General features: G+C 35.9%; 1 protein-coding gene across 1 annotated transcript in view; it reads left to right on the plus strand.

The window, feature by feature from the left end:
• RYR2 (ryanodine receptor 2) overlaps positions 1 to 14,976 on the plus strand; it is a 377,267-nt gene that overhangs the window by 311,613 nt on the left and 50,678 nt on the right. The window contains exons 74-79 of the mRNA XM_054162288.1: positions 3,926 to 4,038; positions 5,576 to 5,672; positions 8,774 to 8,877; positions 9,523 to 9,574; positions 9,726 to 9,779; positions 11,409 to 11,432. Of these exons, the coding sequence (XP_054018263.1) occupies positions 3,926 to 4,038; positions 5,576 to 5,672; positions 8,774 to 8,877; positions 9,523 to 9,574; positions 9,726 to 9,779; positions 11,409 to 11,432 (444 nt within the window). The remainder of the gene's footprint in view (positions 1 to 3,925; positions 4,039 to 5,575; positions 5,673 to 8,773; positions 8,878 to 9,522; positions 9,575 to 9,725; positions 9,780 to 11,408; positions 11,433 to 14,976) is intronic.

Genomic DNA, 14,976 nt, shown 5'->3' on the forward strand with positions numbered 1-14,976 from the left:
AGTGTTTGCAGCAGTTCCGATAGTCATTTATTTGGAAAAGGACTAAGAAAGTGATGCCTGTGTTTTAGCTTCCTTCTGGTACATTTTAGCTAAAAGGAAGTAATCATTAAGTTGTCTATGGACCATGAAATGTGTCAATAATATATATGTATATAGACACATTCATGCTGGTGAAATGGTGAATACAAACCAAGGTTAACTTGACCATCTCAAGTGTTACTCAATACAGTCAATAAACTATACAAGCAAGGTAGAGTAATGATTTTTTTGAGAAGGGTCTTGCACAATCTTTAACTTGTTTCAGAATCTGGCATGAAGCTCTATTGTTTTATTTATTGGTTGATTTTCATAAATCTATGAGAATTAGAATTATAGAATAAACCAGGTTGGAAGAGACCTTCAAGATCATCGTGTCCAACCCCTCAACCAATCCAACCCACCTAAACAACTAACCCATGGCACCAAGCACCCCATCAAGTCTCTTCCTGAAAACCACCAATGACGGTGATTCCACCACCTCCCCAGGCAGCCCATTCCAATGGGCAATCACTCTCTCTGTATAGAACTTCTTCCTCACATCCAACCTAAACCTCCCCTGGAGCAGCCTGAGACTGTGTCCTCTTGTTCTGGTACTGGCTGCCTGGGAGAAGAGATCATCATCCGTCTCTGTACAACCTCCCTTCAGGTAGTTGTAGAGAGCAATAAGGTCTCCCTAGACTGCAGTTACTTAATTTTAAAAAATGTAGTAATTTATTTTGTGTCCTTCTTTCCAATAGCACTGATAGAATTTTGGGGTTTTTTTCTCTCTCATTAAACTTGTACCCAGAAATAGGTCAACCAAGAATAAATGTTTGAAGTTAGATGCTTGCTTGGTTGTTTTTTTTTTCTCTCATTGAGACAAGAATCTATTACTTATCTTTAATTTTTAATTCTTTAAAATTTTGCATTAAAAAAATCCTCTTTGTTGATATATTTTTCAAGTCAAAGACTACTTGCTAAATTTAGTTTTCCCATTTTACTGAGTTGTTAGCTATTTTGCACTTTAGAGTTGTGTGTTTTCTAGGCTTCCATTTAAAAAAAATCTACTGAAGAAACAGCACATTAACTTGAAGGATGTTCCTAGTTGCAGAGATGAACATTGCTGGTTACACCATAGACTGTTACCTATCTGCATGTAAAATTTGCTCTGGGGGTTTGTTTGGTTTGTTTTTGTTTTCCTTTTCAAATACCATTTGAGAATTCAAGGTGCTCTTGCCGTCTCATTAGATTATTTGGTTTCACTCAGAGGCTAGACACAGGTTTTCAGACCCAGTGTCAGGAAGTATCAGATCACTGGTTCAGTCCAGTAGGAATCTGAGACATACGTGAAAGTCCTTGTATATACACTGTGCAGCTGCTGAAAGTGACTTTCAGAGGTCATAGAATGCACAAAGTGTGGTAATACTTGTGTCCCAACTGTTTCATCACACAACTGTACATGTAATTTGCCAACCTTAACATGGACTTCCTAAAATTTTAGCAGCCTTACACAGTTTGGTGGAAGAGGATGAAGAGGAGTCACTACATTTTACATATTATTGAATATGCATGGAGCATGCATGGAGCAAGCAATAAGTGATAGAATGTGGGAGTAAATCCATGGCAGTCATATTTAGCCTATTAGAGAGAGAAAGACAGGAGAAGGATATAGGCTTGATATATGAGGAAAATGCAATTTTACAGAAAAATTGAAAATAAAGGGGACAAAAGATTTTGTCTTTTGCCCTGGTTTTATCAAAGTTAACCAAACTGGAAAGCAATTGACTAGCATGTACAGAGCTGTATGATTCAGCATTCCTCTCTTGGATTTTACTTCAGACAGCATATACAGTCTCTCGATTTCTGGCATTTTAGCTATACCATCATGTATATAAATTGGATGATCTTGTTTAGTTTGGGGACATTGTTCAAGGCAGTGAAACTCTATTTGTAATCCTTGTGTTTTCCATGTTCTGCTTAGGATCATTCTCACAGCGTATAGAATCAGCAGTAGTATAGAACAGGATGGATTCCTGTTGCAATGCCAGTTTGACAATTCAGATTGCTCTTTCAGATTAGACTTAAATAATGACTTATAGTGCTATAAATGCTGGCTGGTTTTATTCTGCATACTTTGCTTTTTTACTTCTCTAGACAAGCACTCAGGTACCAGGTACTTTTGTTACTGAAATTGGTAATTCACTGTCTTTAAAGATACTGAATGTGTGAGCCCTGAATTTGGTTTTATAATGGTCTTGAATAATTCTTTGCTCTCTGTATACGAATACTCTGGTTTTCATATGTATATACTCTGAATACTTTCCTTATTGTTCTAGCAAAGATCATTTAATTCTTTGTATTTTCTCACCATGCACAGCTAACTTCTTTTTTTTTTATTATTACTTTCAGAGATCTGCTTGTGTAGGCCGAGGCTATTTCTTTTGGGAAAGTATAAAGAGTTTTATAGTTGTTTGTGAAGATGCTACTAATTACCTAACTTTAACTTTTGGGTTTACCTGACTTCTAAATTATTGGTGATGACTTCCTTTTGTGAATGTAAATATGTTTGCAGTGAACACTTTTCTGTCTTTATATTAACATAATTTTTTTTATTTGTGTTTTAACTTTTGAAAGGAACTAATTTTAGAATGTCACCAATTAATTGTACAACTGCATTTATCCACTTCACAGAATGCTTGGGAATATTTTAGGCTATTTAATTAAATATTTATTGCTTAACTATGAATAATGTTCACTAAACTAGAAAAGTCCTCTTGGATAACTATGTTTTGATTGACTGTTGAGTCCAGCTAACGTCATTATCACTACATATTTTATATAAAAAGCTTTGTATTACTACAAGGGAGAATCACTGTGTCTTTCTGGGTTGAGATACTAACTTCTATTGACTCCCTTGATGATGCTGTGAGTCAGGGGAGCTATTATTCTGTAAGCTCAGTTGTCCATAAAAAAGTTGTCCATAAAACCCTCACAAATAAACAAACCCACACAAAAGACATCTCCCCATTAAATCTTACATGAAGTTTGTAGATGATAAAATCTTTATGAAGTAATTGTGAAGTAAATCACAAAAATTGAAGTAAATTGAAACACTGAAAAATCCAAGCAAATCACAAGAATAGGCTGTGGGGAAGAAGTGATCATAGTTCCCAGTTATCTGTCTTTTGAATGCAGTTACTTTTCTTGACAACAGTAATAATATTTTTCTTCTGGTGAAAACAAGGGTGGAAGGTGGAACAAAAGAAACTGAAAGAGCAAAAGATGATGATGGAGCACACTCAATTTCATCTCATGCTGCTGTAGAGCCAGAATGCAGAAAGAATGTATCTCCAAAGACAGCTGTCATACAATGAAATGTAGCTGAAATGTTTTGGAGTATCTTGTGTTCATTCTAACTATGCAGATTTATGGAATGGATTCAGTCCTAAGTCTTTGTGCTTGTCTCACCTTTGAAGATAATTCCTTTCCATTGTAGCTGGCCCTAACAGTTTATAAAAGATTAATTGTAGTTAGGACAGTTCCTTTAAAAGCATTGTCTGAGGCAATGTGAAAGTGTACAATTTACCTGTACATATGTAGAGAGTTAGGTGTAAAAGAGTGAAGATTCTTTGTACCAAAAGGTAAGCTTTCCTGAGAGGTGGCCTCAATGATAGTATCCCATCTAAAAGACAGAAGTAGGACAAAGTAAAAAAGGTGCATATCTATATCATGGATGGATGCTTTTATTTTCTAAATTCCAATTCTACGATTTCTCCGATCTTACCCATTATTGTTCAGTCTTTCTACTTGGTTTATCTATTCTTTCATGTTTTAATTTTTATTACTATGCCCAGACACTAGACACATTGCCACACTGTTTATTTTTCCTTATGTATTTATGTAACAGGTTGAGCACCCTCAGCGATCCAAAAAAGCCGTTTGGCATAAGCTGCTGTCTAAACAGAGGAAACGAGCAGTAGTTGCTTGCTTTAGGATGGCACCGTTGTATAATCTGCCAAGGTAAGAGCTGCATTTATTCTGTCTTTCACAAATTGAGTTATGTTAATACTTGCTATTTGGTGGGATCAAAAGGAAGAAAAACATATGAACCAGTAACTGATAAATTATATGGTAATGTACTTTGCATATTTGTTCCTTTTAAGTGATTTAATTCCTTTCTTCTGATACATCTTCCAGAAAGAATAACAAAAAGTATAATTATAAATTTCTGATTCTCTACTGCCATTCTTCCATCTGTTTCCCCAGTATGTTTTCTCTTCTGAAAAGCAGACCCCTTTTATAGGAGATGAAGTGCAGAAACAGACATATTGGTGTCACTGTAGTATTACATCAGGAGATAAATCTCCTCCTAAGCCATGGTACAGCTCTGAAAATATGAAGTTGCTGTCATTACTATATGCTTAAAGATCTGTGTGGAGGAAATAAACTGATACTATTTGTTTGAAAATCTATCTATTTTTTGTGCAGTTTTGGAAAAAGCATCCAATTGAACAAGAAATATATGCACATGCTTTAGGCATTCTGTACATCTCCCGTGGCTCCTTTTCCTCCTCTTGTTCAGTAAAGAATGGGATCTATAGCCAAGCAAGTTTAAGAATCCTGAGATTCTGGGAGGAATTAACATTCAGAAAAAATAAAGATGTGCTTTTTCATGCAATCACCAAAAATAATTTCCAGAACACTTGTATCTGATCTTTTCAACATGAGAATATTCTGAATTTTTCCCTAAAGTATGCGTATTATTACTCTTACCATAGTTAACAGGATGAATCCTAAAATCAGACCCATGAAGCACAAGGGCATGAGAATCATACTAGCTTCAAACGAGGGTGCTGGGAGAGTTGGAAACAGAACAAAGATACCTCCAACTATAGCTGTTCTTGCTTTAACAAGCAGGTCACCTGCACATAACTAGTATGTATCTCAGTATATGATTGATAAAATTTTTCATGAAGAATTGGTTTTCATGAATCCTCAAGAAAACAGCAAACCCCAGCAATCATCATTGACTTACCCTGTTTTCTCTAGCCTCATCATCTATTGAATTTCATGAACTTTGGCAAAAATGGGTTATTATTTTAGATCTGCCACTCTAATCCTGAATGTTAAGAAAAACATAATCATTTGAGCACAATTCCAGGATATCTAATGCTGATATGCTAATATTTAAATTAAAATAACATGAAAATATTAAAGCTAAAGCTCACTTAGAAGACAAAGTAGTTGATAATAATTTTGTTTCTTACATGTGTTTAAATGTCTTTAAAGTTATATTTCTTTTCTATTCCTAAAATTATTATTATTACATTTTTATACCATTTTTACAAGTTAATGGGACACAGTTTCAAATTGAACATTTCAATCTAAACTTAATTTTGAAAATAGGTGCTTTTGGCAGATTTTACCATACAAATTTTGCTTTCCTTTTAAAGGCTTGTTGGAATGACTGGACAGTTCTTCAGGCTAAATTAAATTTTTATACACCAAATCTCGTCTTTAGAAGTTTACAGTATTTGTTTTAAATGTCCCTATTTAGGCACCGAGCCGTCAATCTCTTTCTTCAAGGCTATGATAAATCTTGGATTGAAACAGAAGAACACTATTTTGAAGACAAACTGATAGAAGACTTAGCAGTACGTCTGGGTGAAAAGGGTCATGGGAATGTATTATGGATCTTGTTTAATAATTATCTCTGTACATAAGGTACACAGGCTATCATCTAAGCCATATCTCCCTGAAGGAGGAAGCATTAATCAAGTCACTCTGACATATGTTAAAAATTACAAGTGATGGAGATTCCAGATTCTCATCAGGCAGTCTGCTTCAGGACTTCAGTAACATTTTAGAAAGCTTTTTAAACTTTTGTCTAAATTATGTGTCAGCTGTCATCATTCCACTATCTCGTATCTTCTGCCCTTTGGAGAAGGAGAACAGCCTATTTCCTTTTTTAATTTGCAGTTAACCTTTATGTATGTGAAGTCTTCATAACCCACATTAAAGCCATTCAAGGCAAAAGGGTAGAATATGAAACTGGAGGAATTCTAGTCTTAGATTAATCAGTCTCTCAGAAGCAGAGGGAGAGGTGAGAATTGTTCCAAACAGTAAAGCATTAGAGCCATGTCTTTAGCCTGGTAAATCCCTGGGTTAATTTTCCGTAAAGCCTTGTGTCTTCACCTCTTACAGTTGTCCCAGAAAGGTATTCTTTTGAGGCTCGAGTAAGAACTAGTACTAGGAAATTATTCTGTCCCTGGGAGGTCCAACAGAACAGTCTGAGATGAGTCTTTTTATTGTGAGGAGATCCTGTTCTCTGTGGTAGAGAGGAAGCTAACTGGAAAGTTGCAATTAGAAAAAATAATACTTGCTTTTACTGTTCAAAGCTTGTGCTTAAAAATGGCTACTGAAATGGGGAACAAATTTGAAAATAAGGGTCAAAATAATGAAAGAAAGGCCAGCAACAACAAGCTTAACTTCTGCCCTTTTGTGTCATCAGTTTTGATAGCATTCTGGTTGGTAACATTAGCAAGTATAGAATGCTACCATTTCATTGAAGTCAGTATCCTAAATAACATTGACATAAAGAGCAAGGGAAGACCTCCCTAATGGTGAGATATAACTGCAGTTATAATTTGTAATATTCAGATCTCATTATTGAGATTGAAAATATTGTCACATACTGCAAAATGTGAAATGAACCTTCTTTGACATGCACACTAGCAGGTGAAACAACCATTGCACATATATATCAACTACATTAATTTCTTAACTGTAACCCATCATATTTAGTACAGATGGGTGGAGAAAGTGGTCTTCACAGGAGCTTACGAAGTGGAGCACACATAGAGATCTATGAGCATTCTCACAGGAATCTAATTGATACTAGGGCACACAATTTTTTTTCTTAATAGACAAAAAAAATCAATTTTCCCTGTATCTGCCACATGACTGACCCTTCCTCATGCTAACAGATAATGTCTTGCTTGTGCAGTCATGTCAATGCATGACATTCTTTTTATCTGCATTTTAGGGTTTACTGCTGGGTGAAAACAAGGAGGACGAATGGGCATAATATGTGCAACCAATTTTCTTTTGAGCTACCAGCTGCTTTGCACAAAAATATATGTGGACAAAACAATTGTGTTCATAGCTTGCTACACAAAACTTATTTTCTGAGATGTCTTTTGGCAAAGGGCAAGAAGTTAGAGGACAGAGTTCATACAGATTCTTTTGAAAACAGTTTTGATGTTATCCAGAGGGACTTGGACAAGCTGGAGAGGTGGGCTCAGGTGAACCTCATGAGGTTCAACAAAAGCAAGTGCCGCGTTCTGCACCTGGGCTGGAACAATCCTCACTGTCAATACAGACTGGGGGGTGAAGTGATAGAAAGCAGCCCTGTGGAAAAGGACTTGGGGGTGTTGATGGACAAGAAGTTGGACATGAGCAGGCAGTGTGTGCTTGCAGTCCAGAAGGCACATTGCATCTTGGGCTGCATCAAAAGATGTGTTGCTAGCAGATCGAGTGAGGTGATTCTGCCACTTTGCTCTGGTGAGACCTCACCTGGAGTTCTGTGTCCAGGTCTGGAGCCCTCAGTATAGAAAGGACACAGAGCTGATGGAACAGGTCCAGAGGAGGGCCACAAAAATGATCAGGGGGTTGGAGCACCTCTGCTAAAAAGTCTGAGGGAGCTGGTGTTGTTCAGCCTGGAGAAGAGGAGGCTCTGGAGAGACCTAATAGCAGCCTTCCAGTACCTGAAGGGGGACTATAAGAAGGATGGAGAGGGACCATTTACAAAGGCCTGTAGTGATAGGACAAGGGGCAAAGGCTTCAAACTAAAGAAAAGCAGATATAGATTGGATGTCAGGAACAGGTTATTTACCATGAGGGTAGTGGAACACTGGAACACGTTGCCTAGGGAGGTGGTTGGGGCCCCTTCCCTGGAGGTACTCAAAGTGGGGCTTGACAGGGCTGTGGGCAACCTGATCTAGTTGAGGATGACCCTGCTTACAGCAGAGGGGGTTGAACTAGATGACCTTTGGAGTTTCCTTCCAACCCAGAGCATTCCATGTTTCTATGATTCTATTTAGGATTACATTTTTATTTTAGAGTGAACTAAGTAGAGCTATCTAAGCATGAAAGCATACTAGCAACATGAAAAAAAAAATTCTGTATATATAGTATCAAATTACATCTAATTTTTTTTAATGCATTATTATAATTTGTGATCTTCTGAAATTCAGCATGCTGCCAGCATTACTGTTGTTGGTAGATAGAGCCTCTTTTATCTAAAACTACTGGTGAGCTTCAAGTTTGGATTTCTTCTCCCTCAAATCCTCCCAGAGATCTTCAGTGAGTGTCATAACCTGGCATAAATCTTGGAACACAGGATTCTAATTTTTAGCTGATGGAGCTTGTTAACGTATAGAGAAAGAGACAGTGTAATAAGATATGATGCGTCTGGTCATCACTTGTTCCAGTTAACAGCAGTAAAAGATTGAAGGTGTTTTCAGAATCCAGGGAAGTGGTTTAATTTATATGAGGTATGGTACCATCTTTGTAAATCTTCATGGTCATAAACATGATCAGGATTCAGGCTTTCATACTTTGTTTGGAACTTGTTTCCTCTTGGTTGTCCAAATCAAAATTACATATGAGTATTTACTGTTTAATAAATTGCACAAAGTAAAACAGTTTTCACTATTGATAATGGAATATACTTTTAATATTTTTTTTTCTAAAGAAACCTGGGGAGGAGCCACCAGAAGAAGATGAAAGCCTTAAAAGAGTTGATCCTTTACATCAACTTATTCTTCTATTCAGTCGAACAGCCTTGACTGAAAAATGGTAGGGATGGTGTGAGAGACTGCAGAGTGTGTGCAGATTTTCAGATTACTCCTGTATTACTCCATGTATTTGAAGTTGTACATGTCTCTTTTCAAGTAAGATTGCATAGGCTAGGTCAAAATGTGCATATATGTACATATGGTGAGCTTGAGTTACACTCAAATCTCTCTAACCTGTGGTATATATATAGATTTTAACATGACTGATAGTGAAAAGTAAGGAGTTTTATAGAGGCAAATAGATGTTCACTATATACTTTCTCACAGTTATGGATACAGCATTCTGGACTTAACCACACTATCTTCTGTCTGTGTTCCCCATTGACAAGTGTATTCTGAATGTGAAATACAAGTATATTTAGGCATAAGTAAAAAAAAAAACCAAAAAGCACCTATATTCTTTTACTTGGAAGGTGTTAATGAATTTTCTGAGCTGTGTGTTTGTAGCTGGCTTTACTTTTTAGTTTAAATAAGTTAATCAAGTTCTCATTTTAAAAAATAAAACAAAACCTCATGTAATTAATTATGAGCATGAAAGTCCTTTAAAAAAATTAAGGCGCTTTACAAAAATACTTTGGTACTCCAGTTCCACTATAATGGCTCTGATCTTCTATGTTTTCCCTTTCCTCTCTATATTAATAACTAGCAAATTGGAAGAAGATTTCCTGTATATGGCATATGCTGACATTATGGCAAAGGTAACTTTTTTGCTATCTTTTGCATCTTTTCTGTTTAAATAAAATTAATGAAGAAGATCAAGAGAAATTGTGTGTAAAATGGAGGAAGGCTTAGCCCTCCTCCCTTCCCTCTCAATTTATCAGTAAATGTTTTCTTTCTACATAATACCAGAGCTGCCATGATGAAGAAGATGATGATGGTGAAGAAGAAGTGAAGAGTTTTGAAGTAAGGTTATATTTCTGTTTTGTTTTTCTTGTCATGTTAGACATTACTTCATAGCTTCCAACTGACATTTATGTTTCTTGGTTCATGGCTTACTGCAGCTTATTATGCCAGCGAACTGCATGTCAGAAGCTGGATTGGCAGATATGAGTCACCAGATTCATAATAGTATATTATGTAGTATCATATAACATATAATTATAGAGAGAGTAACTTAACTTATCTTACATATTTATCTAATTGACTTTTTTAGCTGTTGAAGAGAAATATTATAGACAAAACTTATGCTGGAAGTCTGATAACAGGCTGAGTCTTGTATAGTGTCACATACTACCGTTAGTTTTGATGGTTAACATACTCAATACTGGTTTTGGATTAGTCATTTAGATCCAGTATCAGAATTTATACAGTATTTTTGTGTTCACATATATATATATATATTAGTGCTTCATAATAAAAAGTTAGCTTTTATTCATCAGTACTGTAAAGCTTTTTCTTATATTGACAATAGGAAACCTGTAATTATTGGTGTTTAGTTTTTTGTGACCATCTCTATAAAAAGAAAACACACATGATTTCATTACTAGCATAAGAGATGAGTCCTTGTCATGTGTTTGCTCTGAGATCTGTCTCTCTTTTTTCCATTAATAAAATGGAGTTTACAAACTTGTCTGTTCTGAGGAGCACTGAGAGAATTAGTTTGGTCATCCTTTTAATACTTTACTATATTTTAGCATATTATATTTCTGACATTTAAAGTTTTCTTATAACTTTCAATTCAGTTAATACTTATATTTAATATCTCAACTAAAACATAGAAACATGAAATATATTCATTTCTTATTGCTCTAAAATATTTCTAAACATACCAATTGATTTGATACCAAACTACATGCTGTTTTGATTTTTGAGGAGTGGTTTGGGGAATGTTTGCATTTACTCTCATTGTTTCGTACACATCAGATATTCTCTGTGTTTTCTACATGATGCTGCATGAGATAGCAGAGAACTATTTAAGTATCTATTCCCTATTTGTCTGTATACAAAAATTAGAAAGAGTACAATACCAAATTCTTTTCAGTCACTCAGATGTTCTGTTACAGTTGTCTTACTACAAAATTACTCAATATATAAATTGCTGTTTCTTGCTAAATGTCTAAGTATTAATCCAAATTTCAGTGTTTTTGTTTTGTTGTGGGTTTTTTCATGAAATGCAATGTGTGATGTATCATTGACTAAACAAAGAATATTTATTTCTATAAGCTTTTTTCAGTTAGCCCATGTATGCTTGTTAGATATCAAAAATCTGTTGCTTATAAATGTAAAAAATTATAAATAGGAAGTCACTAAGGTAAATGAACAAATTTATCAGTAAGAAATTTAGTAGTGCTCTTTCCCCAAATTATAACAGTTTCTTTGTTCAGCATTCAACTTTATCTTTTGCGAGAAGATCCTATTTATTTGTTTCTCACTATTAGTCTTTCTGTAACTATGAAACTTATGTTCAAATAATATATTAATCTATTCAAAAGAGAATTTTGTATTTGTATTTGGTCAGTCACCTGCAGAAAAAAAATTTTGGACTTCTTTTTCTTATTACTATTTCGCTTCTTGTCCGTGCCCTTCCTTAAGGTGACAGGATCACAACGCAGCAAGGTAAAACAACAAAAAGTATGTGTGTATTTGTCTGGGTCTAATTTTGTGATTTTTTTTTTTTTAGGCCCAACATCTTGGATAAGTTCAGCTTAATGATCTTGAAAATGTTTTTAACATTTCAGTTCCAGCATGACATTTCTACCAAACCCTTCTTGTGCATAAACTCTCTTTAAAGACTACAAGAATTATTTATCCAAACTATGCCGTATAGAATCACATTGCTATTTTGGGGGAAACAGGGTATCAATTTGCTTTTTCATGCTGTTTTGCTGTCCCTGCCTTTTGTGCATCAGTTATCTTCTTTCTGGTTATAATTTAATTTGAATGCTTAAAATCACTTCTTTGGCTCCTAAGGAAAAGTAGTTGGACTTTTCTTCTGTATCGTACCAGAGATGCATTTCTGATACAGTAGTATTCTATTTCCAGTGTCACAGAGAAGGCATCAATTATATTTATTCAGATCCTTTGGAATAAACTGACTCCTTAGCCTTCATTGTGATAATGTTTGATAGAAACTACATAGCTACTCCATACCTGAAGTGGTTCCTAGTAGTTCCGTGTTTTCTGTAAAAATGCAGAGGCAATAGCTGTGAAATTTCACAATGGTAATTTTTTTGGACTCAATTTCTTACACAGTCTTTCATGTCTCATCATGAAAGTCTCACTGTTTGTTTCTAAAAGGTGGCTTATGGCTTAAGCACCAGCCTACTTCATACAAGTAGAAGTCTCAGTTCCTATTGCTGACTGATTCTGCTTGCTAATAGTGATGCAAGGTTGATGTTCTGAGAGGAGGTATGGCGTGTGTGGTAGCTAATTTTTGATTCTGAGCTGTTTAAATGTAGTTATTTGTGCTGTGGCTAATGGCAGCTAGACTAAGTAGAGATTACTTGCTTGAAATGAGGAGTACACAAATTTAGCTCATGGTCAGACTCCAGTCAGTAGCTTCAAAGTTCATTGCCTATGGCAATATGGAGAACTATTATAAGCTTCTCCATTGAAAAGAGCATTTTGGTGGTTTGTTTGCTAGTGCTTCCATTAATATTCAATCCATAAAAGAAATCAATTCCTATACAGCTGTGGAAATAGAAGATGTATTCCAGGATCAACTTTGCCTCAGTACCACTTTCATATGATAATGAAAACATTATCCTGGAAGGTGAATGCACTCACACAAATGCACAAAAAGTTATTTTAAAGGTATTGTAATTGCCACAAATATGAAGTACATGTTACAAAACCCCAAAGGAATTATATAAGCAGTATAATAGTATAATTACTTCTTTGCTATTTCCATGAATTCAGCTATTCAAATGCTACATGTCTTTCACTGTCTTCCTGGTTACCATACACTAAATACCGTATACTCCATGGAAAATTTTGTGTCTTGCTGGAAAAAAACACAATAAGTAATGCTTGTTTCCTTCATACATTACAAGAAACAATTTTAAGGATACAAGACTATACATATAAGCTTTGTATGTTTGTGCATGTGTGTGTTTCTGTCTGTCAGTCTACCAGTTCGGTGTTGAAGACCCTTTTATTCCATGCTCTGTGTGTATGTGAAAAGAATGGCTGTTGAATTTTTATGGGAATAAAACCCATATCACTCCTCTAGACTTTAAAAAAGTGTGATCTTGGAAGTCCTGAATCTTTTCACAGTCAGAGCTTTGGGCAAGCTTAGAATGTGATCAAAACAACAAATGTGTTTTACTGACAATTTTCTTGGCTGTATCTGATGCAGTGTAGTCTCATTTTTGTACAGATACATCGTATTGTGATCACTGTGTGAGCAGTTGGGAGATCACAGTATAAAGCCACAGTAAAGTTGTCTGTGCATTACAATGTGCCCATTTACCTGCTAGTACTTGCCTTGAATTATTATAATTGTTGCTCCTTGTCCTTGTAAGTTAACTTTCTCTCATATCAATCACCATCCCTGGAGGTGTTTAGAAGACACATAGATGTGTTGCTAATGGACATGGTTTAGCATCAGACTAGGTAGAACTATATAATGGTTGGACTCAAGGATCTTAAAGGTCTTTTCTACCCAAAACGATTACATGATTTGTGATCTTGGGAAAATTCTATATTACATATAGAGCATAACCAAGTTTGTATTGAGTTTAAAGGCTTAATATATATAAAGACATATATAATAATACATATAAAGATTCTGGTTGAGTACTTGATGTTATATTTTAATACACAGCCTGTACTCATGCATGCCTGAGACTGAAATTAACAGATGTTTTGGTAGTGTAAGAACTATCAAATAGGAATTATTCTCTGGACTAAAGGGAGGTCTTGAAAAGTTAAAATATGATGACAATTCAGAGGAGAAGCAGTCATCATAGAATACTTTAAGCAGTTCCTCCCCTTCCATCTTTTTGTTCATTCTGTTTACTCTTCAACTGTTTCATAATTTACTATTAAAAAAAGAATAAAGACAGCAATGTGCTCTGGCAGTAGGATCATACACCTGCTCTCCATTGGTACAAGCTTGGGGGTAGGCACAAACAAACCTCTCCATATGATTTAGCACGAAGGGAGAATCCAAGAATCATTGGAATCATTCTGTATACATTTTATGAAAAAATAATGAATTTCAGTGGTGCACTTGTGAGTTAAAGCTTCTATTTAGTTTTTACAAGTTTGTTGCCTACAAATTCAAGCTAAAACTTGTGGGTTGGTCCAATGTGTGGGTTTTGTCATATGGTTGAATTTAGGACTAGTGCAAATAAGAAGAAAAGAAAGGTGGTAGTAGTAGGGGATTCCCTTATTGGGAACTGAGGGCCCAATTTGCAGGCCTGATCCATCCCATAGAGAGGTCTGCTGCCTGCCTGGGGCACAGGTTAGGGACATTTCTGAAAGACTCCCCAATCTGGTGTGGCCATCAGACTATTACCTGCTGCTGATTATGCAGATTGGGAGTGAAGAGGCAATAGATAGGAGTACAAAAGCAGTTCTAAAAGACTTCAGGGCCTTGGGGAGATTACTTGAGGGCTCAGGAGCACAAGTGGTGGTGTCCTCAATCCCTCTAGTGACAGGAAGTAATAATGAAGAAAAGAGAAAAATCCATATGATTAACACAAGGCTTAGAGTTTGGTGCCACCAACAGAACTTTGGGGTTTTTGACCATGAGGAAGGTTTCTTGGCACTGGGTCTACTGGCAACAGATGGAGTTCATCTGTCCCATAAGGGGACAAGAATCCTTACACATGAATTGGCTGTGCTCATTGACAAGGTTTTAAACTAGTTTTAAAGAGAGTGTGTCATCAGTAAGTTTGCAGATGACATCAAGTTAGGTGGGAGTGTTGATGTTCATAAGGGTAGGGAAGCTCTACAGAGGGACTTGGAGAGTTTGGATCAATGGGCCAACGTTAATGGGATGAGCTTCAACAAGGCAAAATGCCAGGTCCTGCACTTGGGTCACAACAACCCCAAGCAATGCTACAGGCTTGGGGAAGTGTGGCTGAAAAGCTGTCTGGCAGAAAGGGGCCTGGGGGTTCTAGTAGACAAGCAACAGAATATGAGCAAGCAGTGT

Source organism: Dryobates pubescens, chromosome 6 (assembly GCF_014839835.1).
Source record: "Dryobates pubescens isolate bDryPub1 chromosome 6, bDryPub1.pri, whole genome shotgun sequence".
Taxonomy (NCBI): Eukaryota; Metazoa; Chordata; class Aves; order Piciformes; family Picidae; genus Dryobates; species Dryobates pubescens.